The following is a 15762-nucleotide window of genomic DNA, read 5'->3' as shown; positions in this document are numbered from 1 at the left end:
CGGGGCGGGCTCTTCCCGCGCCGCCGCTCAGCGCCCTGCGCAGCAGCGCGTGCCCGGCCGGGGCCCCTCAGCCGCTGGCACCTGCCGAGGGAAATGGCGGGAAGCGCCGCCGGGGCTGTGAGGCGGGAGGGGGGAGCGGCCGCCGCGCCGGGCCGGGCGGCACCTGACACCACAGGGAAGGGCCCTCGGAAAGCAGCAGGTCAACCTGTGGAATTAAAGAACCCATTCCAGAAATTAGAGGTTTTAATAAAGATGTCGGGAAACTTGCAGATAACGCGTAATTACAAAAAGAGAGGCTGGGTTTTTTTGTGGTTTTTTTTTTTTTTTTAACAAGCACATTCTTCCTACTTCAACATAAAACTTGGATTTTCCTTCTGTCACACAGCTCCGTAATTTGAGAACCCAGTAAATTAACTGCTGTAACAAGATCTTCCTTTTACTGTTTTTAAAACTTACTCAAAAATCTTCCACTCTTACTCCAGCGCGGTGCCCGTACAGGGAGCTGGTGGGCATGGCCATACCCGCTGCAGCACAAGGGATTCAAAGCACTCTACAAATTAGGTTTTCTTGCCTAAATCCTTCAGTTCTGCAATGGTTTCAGTGTGGCCATTTTCAAAGGTTTTTTTCTGAAAATTGCCTTCAAGTGCAAGTTTTAATACAGTTGTGAGAGGTTCCTTCACAGCAGAATTAAAGACCTGATTGTCAGTTCTGTTCCAGAAATAATATTAGTAAAACTTATAGGTCCTGTGGCAGTTTAAACTTTGTATTTTAAAAATCTGTGTATCTTCTGTAGTTGCAGAATAAATGCTATTCCAAAATGCCTTTTTCAGTCTAAGTCCTCAGAAATAACTACTGCACTTGGTGTCTCTTGAGGTAGAATAGAACAGTTCGGCTGGAAGGGATGTACAGCAAGCGTCTAGTCCAACAGTATGTTTTTATGGCATAAAAGAAAAAAGTTATGCCTACTGTAGGACTTCACTCCATTGTAATTCAGACACCCTACTGCACACTGTGGTTGAATACAGACACCGCAACTGTCGTTTAAGTCACATATATAAAATATAATTACAGGAAATGGGATCCTAAAAACTGACATCCAAACCCAAAAGATTCCCACTCTGATTCAAGGAAAACCTCTACTAATTTTCTATAAGAGGTGGCTGGATCTTCAATGTCAAGCAAGAAGCAAAGGAGAACAGGATTTTCTGGTTCTGAGGTTTGAGTCAATTCCCCTCCTTACAGATCATGCTGTGCCACGTCAGGAGCGTGTCCTTTTCGTGAGGTCAGCGGGCATGAGCTCTCTGGCATACATACTCACATAAGCCTTCTCTAATATTCACCGGAACATAGGCAAAAATATTTTGGGTTTATGGTTAACCTCAAAAAAGAGGTCAGAATCAATCAGGGAACCATATTAAATCAACCAGGACACAAAGATGACAAACTTTAGAGCTGTCAATCAAAAGGTATCTACTTCCTACTCCAAGAGGGCAACTACTTAATACAGATTTTCTAAAATAAAATGAAGTATTGTACAGCTAATAAATTGCTATTGTTGTAATCTAGTTTAAAAAGCTCCTGCAAAAGATTTCACTCCTTGATATACTTAATGTGGATTTGACAAGTTTGGTCCAAAAATGAGCAAAAGCAAACTGTAATAACAAAAGAAATATCCAGGAGGATGAGTGGAAGTATGTCCGTGAAGATACATGATAGGAAACTGAATGCAATAGTCTGAAAATTAAAATCAAATGGATAATTCATTAGCATTGAATGAATGAAGATTTAACTGCAGTCTCTTGGAAGTGCTGGTCACAGCCATGTTCTTGACAGGTGGCATACCTGAACCCAAATTACCATCACAGGAAGTCTCAGGAGAAAAAAAATCAATGGCATGAAGTTAGAAAAATGTTCCTTTTCAAATCTGGTAAGGATCTCTGGTAGGGTATCACAGAAGAAAGGGAGAAGCTGGCCATTCAGTTTAAAAGAAAATTTTTGTAAACTGCGAAGATCATCCTTTGACTCTCAAAGCTGACAAAAAAAGATTAAAAACCCCAAAAGCATCAATGTCTATATTGGCCTAAAATTTCAAGTCTCTCTAACAATGCTACATTTAACAATGTTTATTTTAGAAGATAATGGGTTGTTTGATTAATTTTATCAGTCGATCAGCATACGATCTGTAATTTCCTTTAACTGGTTTTCATCCCCACATCTTGAAGACCCAGGGGAAGCTTCATTTCTTCTGGAAGTCAGTCTTGAAGTAAATTGTCCTCATTTTCTACTGAGATCTGAATTTCAGTTTCTTTTTTCAAGGGGTTTTCTTCTTTGGAAAGGGGAATTTCTTCCCCTGTTGGGGAATAAGAGGGAGCATTTCCATAATCCATGCTTGTTGAACTTGTCTGTTCTGGGAGCTGGGAATTGCAGTCTGGACTACATACTTTAACAATACAAGTCACATTCACCTGCGTTCCTCCGTTACCAGAATGTTCTGTCAAATAAACAGAAAACACATTAAACACAGAAGAATGAAACCCAAAACAGGAGAGCTGGATTCTTTATCCAGTGCTTTGACTTCAAGCTAAAATAGACACTAAACATTGTCTTGCTTCACTTAATTTAGGCAAGGTGGTGGAGTTGGTTCTATAACATTTTAGGGTTTTTTTTGTACCATAAAATCCACATGTCATCCCATAAATAAATAAATAAATACATACATACAGAGCCCTGGATCACAACCCATCTGTTGCCATCTCAGATGCTTTTGACAATGTTCTTTTCTTACGGCTCCCTTTGGCTCTTACTCCACTCACAGGTAAGCGCCTACACCATCACACCAATCCCCTAGGCTGCAAATAACTTCTCCACTGAGCACACGCGCTTTACTGTCTGAGGCTGACAGCTAAAATCAATCGCTTCTTGTTTTCAGAAGTTACAAAATACTCTCTGCTGAACGCGAGTCTGATGTTTTATCCTGCCACTTAAACTTCTGCTAAAAAGACTCAGAATCAATAATCAAATGTCAAGGGGTTCTTGATCATTCTGATACATTCTTACCTGAACTCGCAGAGTGGTGTCTGTCTCCGCTGTGAAGCTTACACCCTTCTGCAGCCGAGCGTTGCTGCTGAAATTCTTCTGTTTTTTTCTTTTCATTGTTCTTGTTATTTACTACACTGAGTCTTGCAGATCCAGTTGGACGATTCAGGGAGCTACTGCTGGACCCAGAAGTTTCCAAGAGATGCTGTTCCTCCTGTTCAGAACTGCTGGAGTTTTGTGATCCTGTATTTCTTGGGGTTTTGTCACACTGCTTTTCTGTAGCGGAAAAAGGCTGGAACATTTGCAGAAAAATGCAAAATGTTAATCTTTTTAACAAACACTAACAAAGAGCTGGTCAGTACTTAGCCAGCTAAAGGAACGGCTGGTAATGGCCATTTGCATAGTGATGACTAAGTAAAATTCATACCAGCTCATCAGGCGTTCAACAAAATGAGCCTGTCTCCTGAAGGCACCTACAGTTCGACACTGATTGCCCAGGGAACAGAGGATCTATAGGCTGCTCTGCTGAACCGCAGCTGTGCTTTGTTGCTGACACAGCCTAATGTCAAGCGAGGCCGGTGCATTTTGTGCGTTATGTAAGTTATCTTACACTCTAGCTTGGGGACCAGACCACCTCATTCTCACTCCAGTTGCCTTTCTGCTGTTTTCTTCTGCTTAGGTAAGACTGCATGATTTCTGTGTTAACTTCTAAAGAAATGGAAAAGATGGAAAGGAAGGAGTGACACTCACCGAATCTGCTGCTGTGGTCGGTGGAGAGTATACAAGGGCTGCAAGTGAGGAAAGAGTTTATTAGCACCTAAATTTGTTTCTGTTACAAAATCTGCTCTCTTAACTACTCTCATTCTCTGCTCCTCAAATAAACTCCGAATGTACATTTATTACACAGTGTTTGAAAATGTTGAAAGCTATATTGTATTGATTTCATAACTGTGACTTAAATTTAGCCAGCAAGCAAAGAGGACCCTCTACATGAATTAGTAAGTGAGAAAAAGCATTGATGACAATAAACTATGGTCATCACTGTTTAATGATAACATTTGATAATGTCTAATATTTAAATGATGAAGTACAAAATATTTAACAATCTCCAGTAGGAGTACAGCTGTTGCACAGCTGTCCAACTCCACTAGGATGTTGTATGTTTGGACAATTGTCTAAAATCAGAGGAACAAGAGAGATTTGAATGGGACATTTCCCTTACTGTATCCCTGTACTGAGATTAATTTCACCCCATGTGATTCAATAAAGATACTTTTATTCTAAATACATATTGAATTCCTGGAGTATTTAATTCTACTTTTCTGTAGCTGCAAAGCTTATGTGTTCAAGCTGATTTGACTGAGTTTTCTCTTAGTCTCTCTTCTATTGACCTTTGAAGCTTCTTGCCAATTTCGTCCCAGTATAATAGAGGAACGGTGTCAAATGCTCTGCGGGTTTCACAAAGCTACAGGTTGCCAGCTAGTGAGGCAGAAACCTGTAAATCATCGCCTTATCCACTTGAAAGGAAAATAAACTAACTCATACATTATTAGACACCAAAGAATCTCCACATTTGTTATACTTCATCCATAGACAGCCATGAGAAAAGCTTCAGAGAGCTAGCATCTTCTAAGATAGTAATGTTAGTCAACACTAGGCTCAAATCCATACAAAATCAGGTGACACTCTTTCCCGTATTTACAGATCTGCTTGTTTTCAATTCATGAATCTTACCTTTTTTTTTGGAGACTACACAACACCCCAAAATAGCGATTATCAGGACCAATAACAATGGCCCTGCTACTGATCCTGAAATAAATAAAAAAGATATATTATTTAGCAGGTGGATCTGATAAAGTATCTAATTAGAAAGAGGTAGTTTTGTAGCTTCTGTCCACGGCTACAAAAGCTAAATCTACAAATACCAGTGGTGTTTGACATTCGCATTTGATGCCTCTGTTGTCAGATACCAACATCTCATTTCAGTCTCCACCACTTCATAAAATCGAATTTTCCTTTCCGGAGAAGTCAGGACAGACTTTTGGCCTCTGTCACAAAACATGTCTCTAGGCTAGCAACGGTTTGTTAAACACACGGCCAGGCAGCCCAGAATGCTCCTAAACATACATGCCTTCCAGACAGGTTGTGAACAGGAGAGAACGCATCCACACCTGCAAATGCCACAAGGACCTCCTGTCTTGGAAAAGGCTGCCAGAAATCTCCAGACTTCTCACCAAGGAGTTTAAGAAGTCAGGTTTGCCTCAGTCCAGAATCTAAGATACACCTTTTTCTACCAGCTCCTTCACGGTAGCAGTTCTCAGGAAATGCTTTGTATAATCTAGTTTGGGGCTTTTTAGAACTATTTCCAGCATTACAAAGTCTCCAGGGTAGCGCAGATGCACAGGTAAGTACTGCGCCACTCACTACAAGCAGTGTCATACTGAATTAATTCAGCTCTTCTACAGCTCTGAGTACAGGTCGTTGGTCCTAGAAAGAAGCTGAACAGTAAATACAAACTTGCTTCCTAGCCAGACAGAAGTAACTTTAAATGAGTTAACAGCTTACCGATGATGTAAGACACGTCAGTCACAGAGTTTGAAGTGACAGGTCGAGTTATTTTTTCAGGTTTGTTGGAAGGCAAGCTTTGGGTCAGGAGCAGGTTCAAAACAGTGTGAGGTAGAACAGTGGCAACCGCTTTTCTTGAGTCACTGCAAACAGTGTCATTCACGCTGTTTCCAGGAATAGCCACTGATTTACAACTGCAAGAAACAAAAAGAGAAGTTAGGAAAGAAATCAGCCCTGTGCACAGCTGAGGTTGCTATTAGACAGAAACACCGGCTCACACTGTATGTGGTATACAGCTGGTATCGTAAGATTCCTCACGTGAAAAAGTGCCAGGAGGACAAGGTTTGCATTCTGTATCTGTGCTATCTGTCCCTTTAAACAAACAGAAAAACTCCCGTTAGTCATCTAGTGAGAAACAAAAATGAATAATCAAGGTCGGCAGTACAGATCCTGGAAGTGATACAGAGGCAGTAGACAAAATACAGTCTTTAACTATAGAGATTAATCTGAAACACCCACCCAAACACAAATCAGAAAATTCACTGGCTGTTAGTTTCGTGCCCATCGTAGTCAGTCTTTTTCAAAGACCCATCAAAAGGTTAAAATATGGTACTGCAGACAAAGCTGAGCTTTTCCACTGGTCCCTGGCAGACTGACCACCTACTCCATTCTGTTGGAGCTCTGTATCTTTTCAAATGATTCTTAGTTTTTTAAAAATACTCAGTGTTCCACCTCTTTGAATAATATTCATCATCTTGAGACAGCTACATTATCAGAGCGGTGAATTTCACCATCTAATAAAAACAGATTAATTCTGCAGGACAGCATAGAGTCATCATTATTTACCATAACCAAAATTCAAAGCGAAGCTCTGTTTCAAGGATTTCAGGAGGAATTAAGTGGTTTTGAGTCTGAGTATCTTTATAGAATAAATCACACAGCAGAGCAAAACAAAGGAAGATTAAGTTGGATCGGGGAACTTTATGATATATGGTAGTAACAGATAGCCACTTCTTGTCCCTTTGGATATACCTCTTGAGAATATTGTTGCTCTAATTACTGCCTACTCGCTAAGATAATGCTTGCACTAAAAAGAATGCATAACTGTAAGGAATTAAAAGGCCATATTCCTGTAAATTACTGAGTTGGAGACAGGTTCAGAAATATTTATGCAAAAAAAATAACCCTCTTCATAGAGTAAAACTGTTTTGTGTGTATAGAGAATTAAATTACCTCTTCTGGAAACTCTGTAACCTTTTCCACATTTTTTATGCACTTTACAGATTTCGCAGTACCCAAATATTTTCGAAATGCAGTACTCATTGGGTGGGCAGCTACAGATTCTGTCCTGTGATTTAGTGCATGTCTGATTCTGCACAAATCCTGTTTGTAAAACAAGAATAAGGGAAGATATCATTAGCAACATATAAAATCATAGCCTGCAACATTTCAAGTTAATATGAGGTGATGTTGCATTATATTGTATATATTGTATATTGTATGTATTGTATATTGTATCATAACCATAAATATGCAAATTTGTGTTACCTGTGTTCATCACTGCAGTATCTGGGGGCCACACCAAGATCTGCAGTCCATGCAGATCGTGCAACTGTATCCAAAGTGATTGGGACCTTATTACAGACATTTTCATACTGTAATTAACCAGTTTTGTAGGATTATCTATTTAGATGAGACCAAAGATAAAGACTGTATCCTTAAAACTTACTTGCCAATGAGCCAAGTAGATAATTTTCTACACTAGTTTCTGTTAGAAATGGTGGGCAACAGTGTGACTGAATTTGTTAATGCATGTGATCTATTAGACTGATCTACAGACGTTGGTACAACCTTATTTATTGTTTTGCTGCTTTAACAAACTCATCCAGCATGCTCTCACTGACTATGCTGCTTTGCAAAAGAAATAAAAATAATATAGAACTATCACAACTAGTGCTGGCTGTTGTCAGTTCAGCAGACAAACCGAGATGACTGGATGCTGGAATGTAATTACGCATTTACCTCTGTGCAAGTCAGGTCTTAAGCTCCCTGGGCTGGAAAGTATAAGCAGGAAGTTACTCTGCTGATGAAATCTGGATCCATTTTAGCAATGCAGTGCCTTAGTTCCCAAGAATGTAAGATTGGTGTCACATTTTTAGGACTTAGAAAGAAAATGGGGCAGGGCTGCCTGCAAGGCTTTTCCCTGGTTCTTTTCCACAGATCTTACCAGTACCAACAGCATGAGAATGGGACTACACGAGTGACAGACAAAAGCACCTCGTTCTCTTAGGGAGAAAAGACTAAGTTAAACCAAGCCCAGCCTGAGCAGGCTGTTAAAGTCACAAATGCCTCTTTAGCCACCCAAGCCTACCTTTCCTGCAGGGTGGCGAGCAGGCAAAGCACTGCGGAGACCGATTCCAGATTGCTGTGTATGTGTTAGGGCTACAGGGACTGCACTTTGTGTCCACAGTGTGACTGCAGCTCTCAGTCTTGTATTCACCTATTAAAAAAACAAAACCAAAACAAACCAAACAAACAAACAAAAAAAAAAAGCAGAAAGCCTCTCATTGGAAAAGATCACTAGGAATTGTTTAAGGTTAAGTTTCATTCTTAGCTGTAGAAACACCTTCCCTTCACTGCCACTATCAGATTGGTAATGTACACCAAGTACGTATTGACTTCAAGGGGGACTGCATGTATATACAGGGAAACTCTGATTTGATTTATGTTGTTCTGGTTTGACCCCCTTTTCCTACATTCAGTTCAGTGAATTCCAGACATGTTCAAAACCAGGCAGCCTCAATCCTTAACAAAACCCCTGAACATACACTTTGATGCAGCCACCATGGTACATAAACCAAACTTTTCACCCTCCTAGAAGCTGTGTTTTGTGGCGACACACAGGATGGCTTTTCACACCGAAAGTCTGGCATGTGGCAGAATGATGTGTCTGGGTGAGGCCCTTACTACCTTTACAGGCAGCAAGTGAAGAAGGCTTAATAAAGTGTTATCACAAACAGACCTGAATTAGAAGTTCACCACTTGTCATTACCAAAGGGACGTGAGCTCACTCATTTTCCTTCAGCTCTTCAGCCAACCCTAACACAGCAAAGCAGTCAGTTTCCAAAGCTACTGGCATTCCAGACAAAATCAAAAGCTATCAAAGGTAGTTTCTCCAATGCTTCTCACCAACAACAGAGTTCAGTGCAGTGGTGGGAATAAGTAAATATGAGCTCCAACATACCCATTTTGGAGAAAGGGAAACACCTCAGTTGCCATTTCCCCCTTGCTTGAAAGGAGGAAGATAAAAGTCAATGTCTCATATCCTGTACAGAAATATCCTGGAAAATATACTCAGAAAGCAGGAGTAACACTTAAATTTTTTGGAGCTGCTTGGAGAATCTCTGTTCTGCAAAAGAATGATCCCTGGAGGTGAGCCATAGGAATTATTTCCAAAGACTTTGTTTTTCCGTGTACTTACTTGAAGCTTAAAATTCTGCCTCCCACATCCTGCTAATGATTTAGGCTTCAATTTTTCATAAATTACAGTAAAAAAATTTGAATTCACAATGAAAATAATGATTTTAGACTTGTTGTCTAAACAACTTGTTGTCCAGAGTTTGTTATTCTAAAAAATAAAATTAAGGAGGAACTGACAGAACAGTACAGACCACAACAGAAAAAGGTTTTACCTATGAATTACCATCTTTCATCTGTTGTGTTTTTAACAAAGGAAGTTTGACAGGTCTATCTAGACATTTTCGGTTAATTCAGACAACTGTGACTGCTTCAGCACATACTGATTTCCTGCTTAAACTTCCGGATCTCTCTGACAGAAACTCAGCATTTATGGAGACAAATTTTGCTTGCTCAGCATGTAATAAGAAAAAAAGGCAGATTTTTGCTGTGTCTAATCTAGTAATATAATGACAACTCATTGCAAAAACTCTGTTAGCAAAATATCCAAACAGCATTACTGCCCCAAGAAAAGCCAACCCACACAACCACATTTCGGTAGTCATCAACTTTTGATAACAAAAGATCACTAATAATTACCACTGGAGTGTAAGACATGACACCTCAAAGCAGACAGTTTCTGTATTCTTGCACCCAGTCTCTGATTCTGCAGTGTCTGATTTACAGTAAAAGACAACAAAACTCCTTTAATGAGCTATTATAGATTAAGCTCTCCAATGGAAAGCCCCCCTATATGAGTGGTATTATCAAAGTACAGAAACTAAGCTCTACCTCATGTCCTGTTTTACAACATTTTTCTTATTAGCGGGCTTGGGTCTGACACATGTTGTCGAATTTTTGCAATTCCCTTAGCAAGCTGTTGCTCCCACCCCAATGTTGACTTACAAATACTTTACTCAAAATACCAAGCAAAGCTGGGCTTACAAAAGCTCAGCAAAAAGCTGGGCTTACAAGAGCTCAGCAGCCTACCTCCTGACAAGCCCTGGCCAGGTGAACCCTGTACGAGAATTCCAGTTCTGGTGAACAATGTGTGTCTTTTGCAGATGGGTTTTACGTTCACAGCATTTCATTGTCTTCCAGCTAGAGTGCATTACAGCAGCAAAAATCCAATGTTCTTCCGATGTATAAGTAATCAAAAGGTGCTATGCTTACCTGAAAACTGACTGAATTTGGCTGTGTAAAGTAATAATTTGAATTATAACCTACCTGGAGGGCACTGGCTGCAACATTTATTAAGTTCTTCCTCATAGAATTCCGTGCTGGGATCTTTGCATTTTGCAAACTGTGGTGTATAAGGCAATGAATATTCCTAGGAGAAATTAATGGAAGATCATGAACCACAAGTCCATTCAAACTGTAGAGATTCAAAAAGAGACAAACACTTAAAGATCAGTGCAGTTCCGACCACCTTCCTTTCCTAGGCAGTGATGTAAGCCTGATGAAACAGAAAGCAGCAGACGCCATAAACTGAAGGAGAATGCACAGCTTATAAGCTACTTGAGACCATTTACAGATTCCTCTGTTTTCCAAAGATCTGTCACAACGAACAGGTGATTTCTCCAGATTTTATGTTCAAAAGAATGCAATGGAACTATGGGATCACACCTGGTCACCACAGCATCCCCTAAACCAAAGGACTAAGTACCTATTCTCATTTGCCATGATTCAAACCCTTGACAAACACTAGTGAAATGTAAATTCCTACTTGTGGGTTTGTGGGGAGAAGCATGTTCTGGAAGTGGCTACGTACCTTCTTTCTTAGTAGGTCTACTCCCTATACATATTTCGAGCCCCATCTGAAACTAGAAGATTGACTTTGCTCCTTAATTCCCTCAGGCCTCTTGAGCTGGTGGACAAGGGAGCTGCAGGTCCAGCACTACTGCAGTGCTTGAAGGAATCTTTCTGTTTCCATCAGTGGGTGCCACGAAAGGCCACAGGGCACTATGCTCCATTCTCTACTGCGCTTACGTTCATTACGTCCTCACTTACACCCATGTGCTATCCAGGTAAGATAACTCACCCCTTCAGTCAGAGGACCTGCACTATTAGAACTGTTTCACCAAAGGAAAGGAAAAAAGGCTTTTCTCATTCCAGATACTCTGTGATTCCTTTCTGAATGAGAAAGGCCTTGATGTTTTGAAAATGATGCCTCCAAAAACTGCACTGCTGCTTCTGAAAAGGAGCAACTGGCTGCAAAACATAATTAGAAATAAAAAACGCTACCTATCATGGCAGGTCAAATGTGCAAGAAGTAGTCACAAAATACAATGTGCCTTATTTTCAGCTCACGCGGATCAGCACAGCTCAATGATTTCAATGAACAAGTGTCAAAATATTGGAGGACCTGCTATTTATTTTCAAAGGGAAAAATGTAGTCACTCAAAAGAAAAAGGCTAATGTTAGATAGTACAAGCGTAGGAGTTTCCTGCTAGATCAGAAAGATGCTGTTCAAAAAGTATGTGACGCTGCTCAGCCTTCTGCAGTCTGAAAAGACCACTCAATGTATAATCTACACACATTTAGAGAAGTACTTTAAAAAAGTATTACTAAAAAGAGAAATCAAAACAGGAACATGCTCTTGAGACGCCGGTAATGAAAATATCCTTCCTCCTTACTGAAAAAACATGTTGATTATCTATTGTGTCTTCATATTACGGACAAAGTAGAGTAACACTTCCCACTCTCAACAATCGCTTAAAGAGAACCCAACATTTTCTTATGCAGCTTGTTGAAATACTTTACTTTTTACCTAGCTGTACAAAAAAAAGGATTTTGCCCATCTACTCAACGGTCAGTGTCTAAAAGAACCTTTCCTGAGAATGTGAAGGCAGAGAAAGGCATTCTTGAGTTTCAATATTTATCCCAGAAAAGAAAAAAGGAAAGAAACCATTTAAGTAGGAGTTTCACAGCCTCTATTTAAAACGCTGTGAAAGCCGGTAACGCTGACCACCCATCAGGACAATTCTGGTCTCTCCTGATCGGTCAGTTGAGCTCAGGACTAGACTGGGGAACTGGGGACAGGTTTCACTAGTACCAGCCCCATTCTCTCACAGCCCGATCAATGAGAAACAGTCAAGTTGCAAACTGAAGAACAAACTTTGTAAAGATGCCTGTAACAGGCTAGAAACTGTGATGGAGTGGGGAAGGATGGAAAAAAAAAATCTCCTTAAACACTAGAGCAGGTGAAATAAGAAAGAGCTGCCAAGCACAAAGTGCAGTTTTCAAATTCTGCTCTTTGTCTTTTGATGAGAAGGAAGCCAGGTTGCAGGAAACATGCTGCAGCCTCAAATACCTCCAAAATCTACTTTGGCCTCCATTTTTGCTTTCCAGTTAAAAAGGCTTATTTAAAGGGGGCTTGCATGAGGACTGAAGACTTTGAAGTAAAAGCAAGAGGCTCTGCTCTCATCAGAAGTATTTTTAAGTTACTTTCTTGTTTATTAAAAAAGATCAGGTGCTGTCATCACATTTTTGTAGTCACTATGATCAACTTCATTAAAACAAATACTCGAGAGTTTTTTTCAAATGTAAAACTTCACTGCAAGAGCAAACACAGGAAAAAAAAATGTGGAGAAATAAAATAAACCGCATCACATATTACCCTGCTGGTGAGGCTTCCTGGCAAAAAATGCTCTTATCTTCTGCATTACCTGTTGTAAATACTGCCCTGTGAGTTAAAGACACAGGAAAACCTGTCGGTTGATGGGTTCACATCTATTTCTCTTAAGTTGTGCTTGAAAGGATCTCTCTACTGTCTGATAGAATCTCCCTGAAATTTTATCTGATGATCTGTGGCTCTCAGTAACATACAACTGACAATTTCTTGCCAACTGTCCTCAAAGAACATTATGGGAAACTAAAAGGGAGTTGTAACTCGCATAGATACAATTTCTATACACACATGAGCTCAGCTTTGTTTGCACTGAAAGGATGCCATTACTTTTAGTAGTTACTTCCAATGTAAACTAGTTTAATCAAAGCTGTCAAGGCCAGCAGTAAAATCTCCTACTCTGTCAGAGGAATTGCAGGCCTCCTAAGTATAAAACTTTCCTAAATTTCTTGGCTACACGACAACCCCAGTTTTTCTAGCCATCTCACCAATTTGAAGGGCTGAGTTGGGCAGTACAATGTTTGTATCTGGCATGCAGATCCGTTGGCCACTTTGGGCTGAAAGACTGATGAGTAGGGCCAGATTCTATTCCGCAAGCCTTGCATTTTGTTACTGTTTGTATCTCTCGTAAGTCCTTATTTTGCCTTCTGCTTTTATTGATTCTGTGTTCTGTTAGCAAATTGTCTGAAGGGAAACTAACCTGATGTTGCTTCTTTTGTTCTTATACCCTTAGAACTTGTCAGATTAGGCAGTAGTGTCTAAGGGCAGCAGACTTTTAGGGTATTTACACAAACAAAATGAAGACTTTGTAAGACTCGATCTAATTTGACAGGTACAAGTAGAAGTATAATGCCATATCTATCTAGCAGCAGAAGCACAAACATTATTAAACATGAAGTTTAGTCTAGCTGTATACCCATTAATCAAATTAAGCAATCTATTTTGACACAGAAACTAGTGAACTATGCTTGCCTTTGACTACACAACTCACTAGGGAGATTTCTGCAATGCCTGTGTATTAAGCAATAACTAAGAAGTTAGATGCAAAAAGTCAATGACTCAAGACTCTCTCTCCAGAGTGCCTGAATTGTTTGAATCAGTTTTCCCATCTGCACTACAGACACCCAGTATATAGGTGACCTGATTTGTCACTGGGGAGGAGTGGGCTAACAGCACTCTCCACGCAGCTGAGAGGTTAGTACAACTCTACGTAGGCACAAGTACAATGTTTCCAAGATTCCCTATATCCTACCCCTGGAAGATAAAAGGAGTGGAGATCATGCCTGTATCTCATGATTTTCAAGCCTGCAGCTGTACCTGTGCTGTGTGGAGCAGCACTAGTAAAGGGAAAGGGCCTGCGGGGGTGGGGGGGTGTCCCCAGTTGTACAGAGACCAACCACAACCGAGACCCCAGTCAGCACCAGAGCTGAGCCCATGTCACGAACTACAACACAAGGTCTGGATTCAGACTTCTTCCAAATTGGAAGAGCTTGAGCCAATGCACCAACCTGGCTCTACCTATTGATAAGGTCGTTCAGGTCTCAACTACTCCCAGCCTGTCACAATTTTACGGGCACATTTAGGGTGAAAGGAGAGTTAAATCCTTTCCAATCCAAGCCCTTTGTTCAGCAAGAAGCATGACAAAACTTCACGCTTAAATTCTGGTGGTAAGATCTGCTACAATTCTGAGACTCCCTTCTTTATCTGTACTACCCTACCCACTCCAAGGTGTTCAGTAAATCAGGTTCAAAATACTATCACCTTACAAAAACCAGGGCTGAATCAAAAATTAGTGAGAAGCAGTTAAAAGAATTACTTTAACGTAGTATCAGCCTGCTATAGCACCCAGTGCTCCTTGACCACTACATAATTCCAGGTTCGATACACATTCTGATATCCTCATCTGGTTTCACTGAACCTTTTTGCCTTAGCAAGGCTAAATTAATAAGATTAAATAAACTTGTAAATAACATACACATCCTACGAAAAGGCAACAACCCGTACATCTCAGCAGCATTTCCATATTAATCTTCACAACCCAGGACACTTTAAAATCAGATAGAAAAATACTATCACTATACCAGTACAGCGTACACACCATCAAAGTCAAATAGATCCCATCAAGCTCTTTGGTTTAAACAGTTAAAAGCATTCATTGCCAAGGAGTGGCACAGCTGGGTACAAAAGAGAACAGTCGCAGCTGCAACGCATCAGGTCTTCGATGTGAATTAAAGGGCTTTTCTATGTAAATAAAGTAGTTTAGGGAACCACCAGGGCACAACAAGCTCTTCCTGTTTAGACAGCGGTGTAAAATACACGCGGATTTACATCGTGCGCTTGCCAGACCACTCACAGTTTTTTGCAAATATTCAAACAAGCCTGAAAAGCGAACCCATTTCCAGTGAAAATCCAGGAAAAACGGTTAGTCATCGCTTTGGGAAGGCAGGAAATAACAACGGCATAGCCGCAGGGAGCCCGGTGCGCTGTGAGCAAGTCCAGGAGTGGGACTCGAGGCTGCTGCGAGCGCCGCTCCGAGCTCAGCGCAGCCAGGAGCAGGCGGGTGGTCCGAGGGACCGTGACGGCAACAGCGAAACGATGCCCACGGGCTGCGCCCCCCCGCAAGCGCTACGGCGGGGGGCTGCCGCACCACGGCAGGCGCCGGACCCCGCGCAGCCGGTGCAGCCGGAGCGGCCCCCCCGCCCCCAGCCCCGCACTCACCCGGCCGCCCGCGGCGTGCAGCAGCGCGGCCAGCAGCGCCCAGCGCGGCCCCATCCCGGGAGGCTGCCGGCGGTACTGGCACGGCACGGCGCGGGGCGGGGCGGGGCTGGCGGCTGCCTGGCCCCGGTCCCGGCGGGGAGCACCGCCCCGGGGCCCCCGCAGTGCCGGTGGGAGCCTGGGCCCGCCCCCACCGCGGGGCAGCGCCGGTGCCGGCGGGCACCAGAGGCACTCGGGGTGGCGCCGGAGGGGCGCCCCGGGCCTCGGGCCGAGTTTGTGCTCCCCCAGCCCCGGGACACGGCCCTGCCGCCCGCAGCACCCGCCCGCGCCCCCCAGCCCCCTTACCGCACAGGCAGGCCTGC

General features: G+C 42.0%; 1 protein-coding gene across 1 annotated transcript; it reads right to left on the bottom strand.

Annotated features, from left to right (window-relative positions):
* Positions 1-225: 225 nt before the first annotated feature.
* On the bottom strand, positions 226-15491 carry LOC121084759 (tumor necrosis factor receptor superfamily member 1B-like). Its single transcript, XM_040586667.1, has 10 exons — positions 15404-15491; positions 10285-10387; positions 7973-8101; positions 6835-6984; positions 5880-5973; positions 5602-5795; positions 4771-4845; positions 3787-3824; positions 3058-3328; positions 226-2491 (listed from the first exon to the last, which is right to left on the bottom strand). The coding sequence occupies exons 1-10, from the start codon at positions 15455-15457 to the stop codon at positions 2253-2255; spliced, it is 1347 nt and encodes a 448-aa protein (XP_040442601.1). The 5' UTR covers positions 15458-15491; the 3' UTR covers positions 226-2252.
* Between the last annotated feature and the right edge of the window lie 271 nt (positions 15492-15762).

The sequence above is a fragment of the Falco naumanni genome, chromosome 3, assembly GCF_017639655.2.
Source record: "Falco naumanni isolate bFalNau1 chromosome 3, bFalNau1.pat, whole genome shotgun sequence".
Lineage (NCBI taxonomy): Eukaryota > Metazoa > Chordata > Aves > Falconiformes > Falconidae > Falco > Falco naumanni.
The sequence above is the reverse complement of the archived record's forward strand: the minus strand, read 5'-3'. Positions and strand labels throughout refer to the sequence as shown.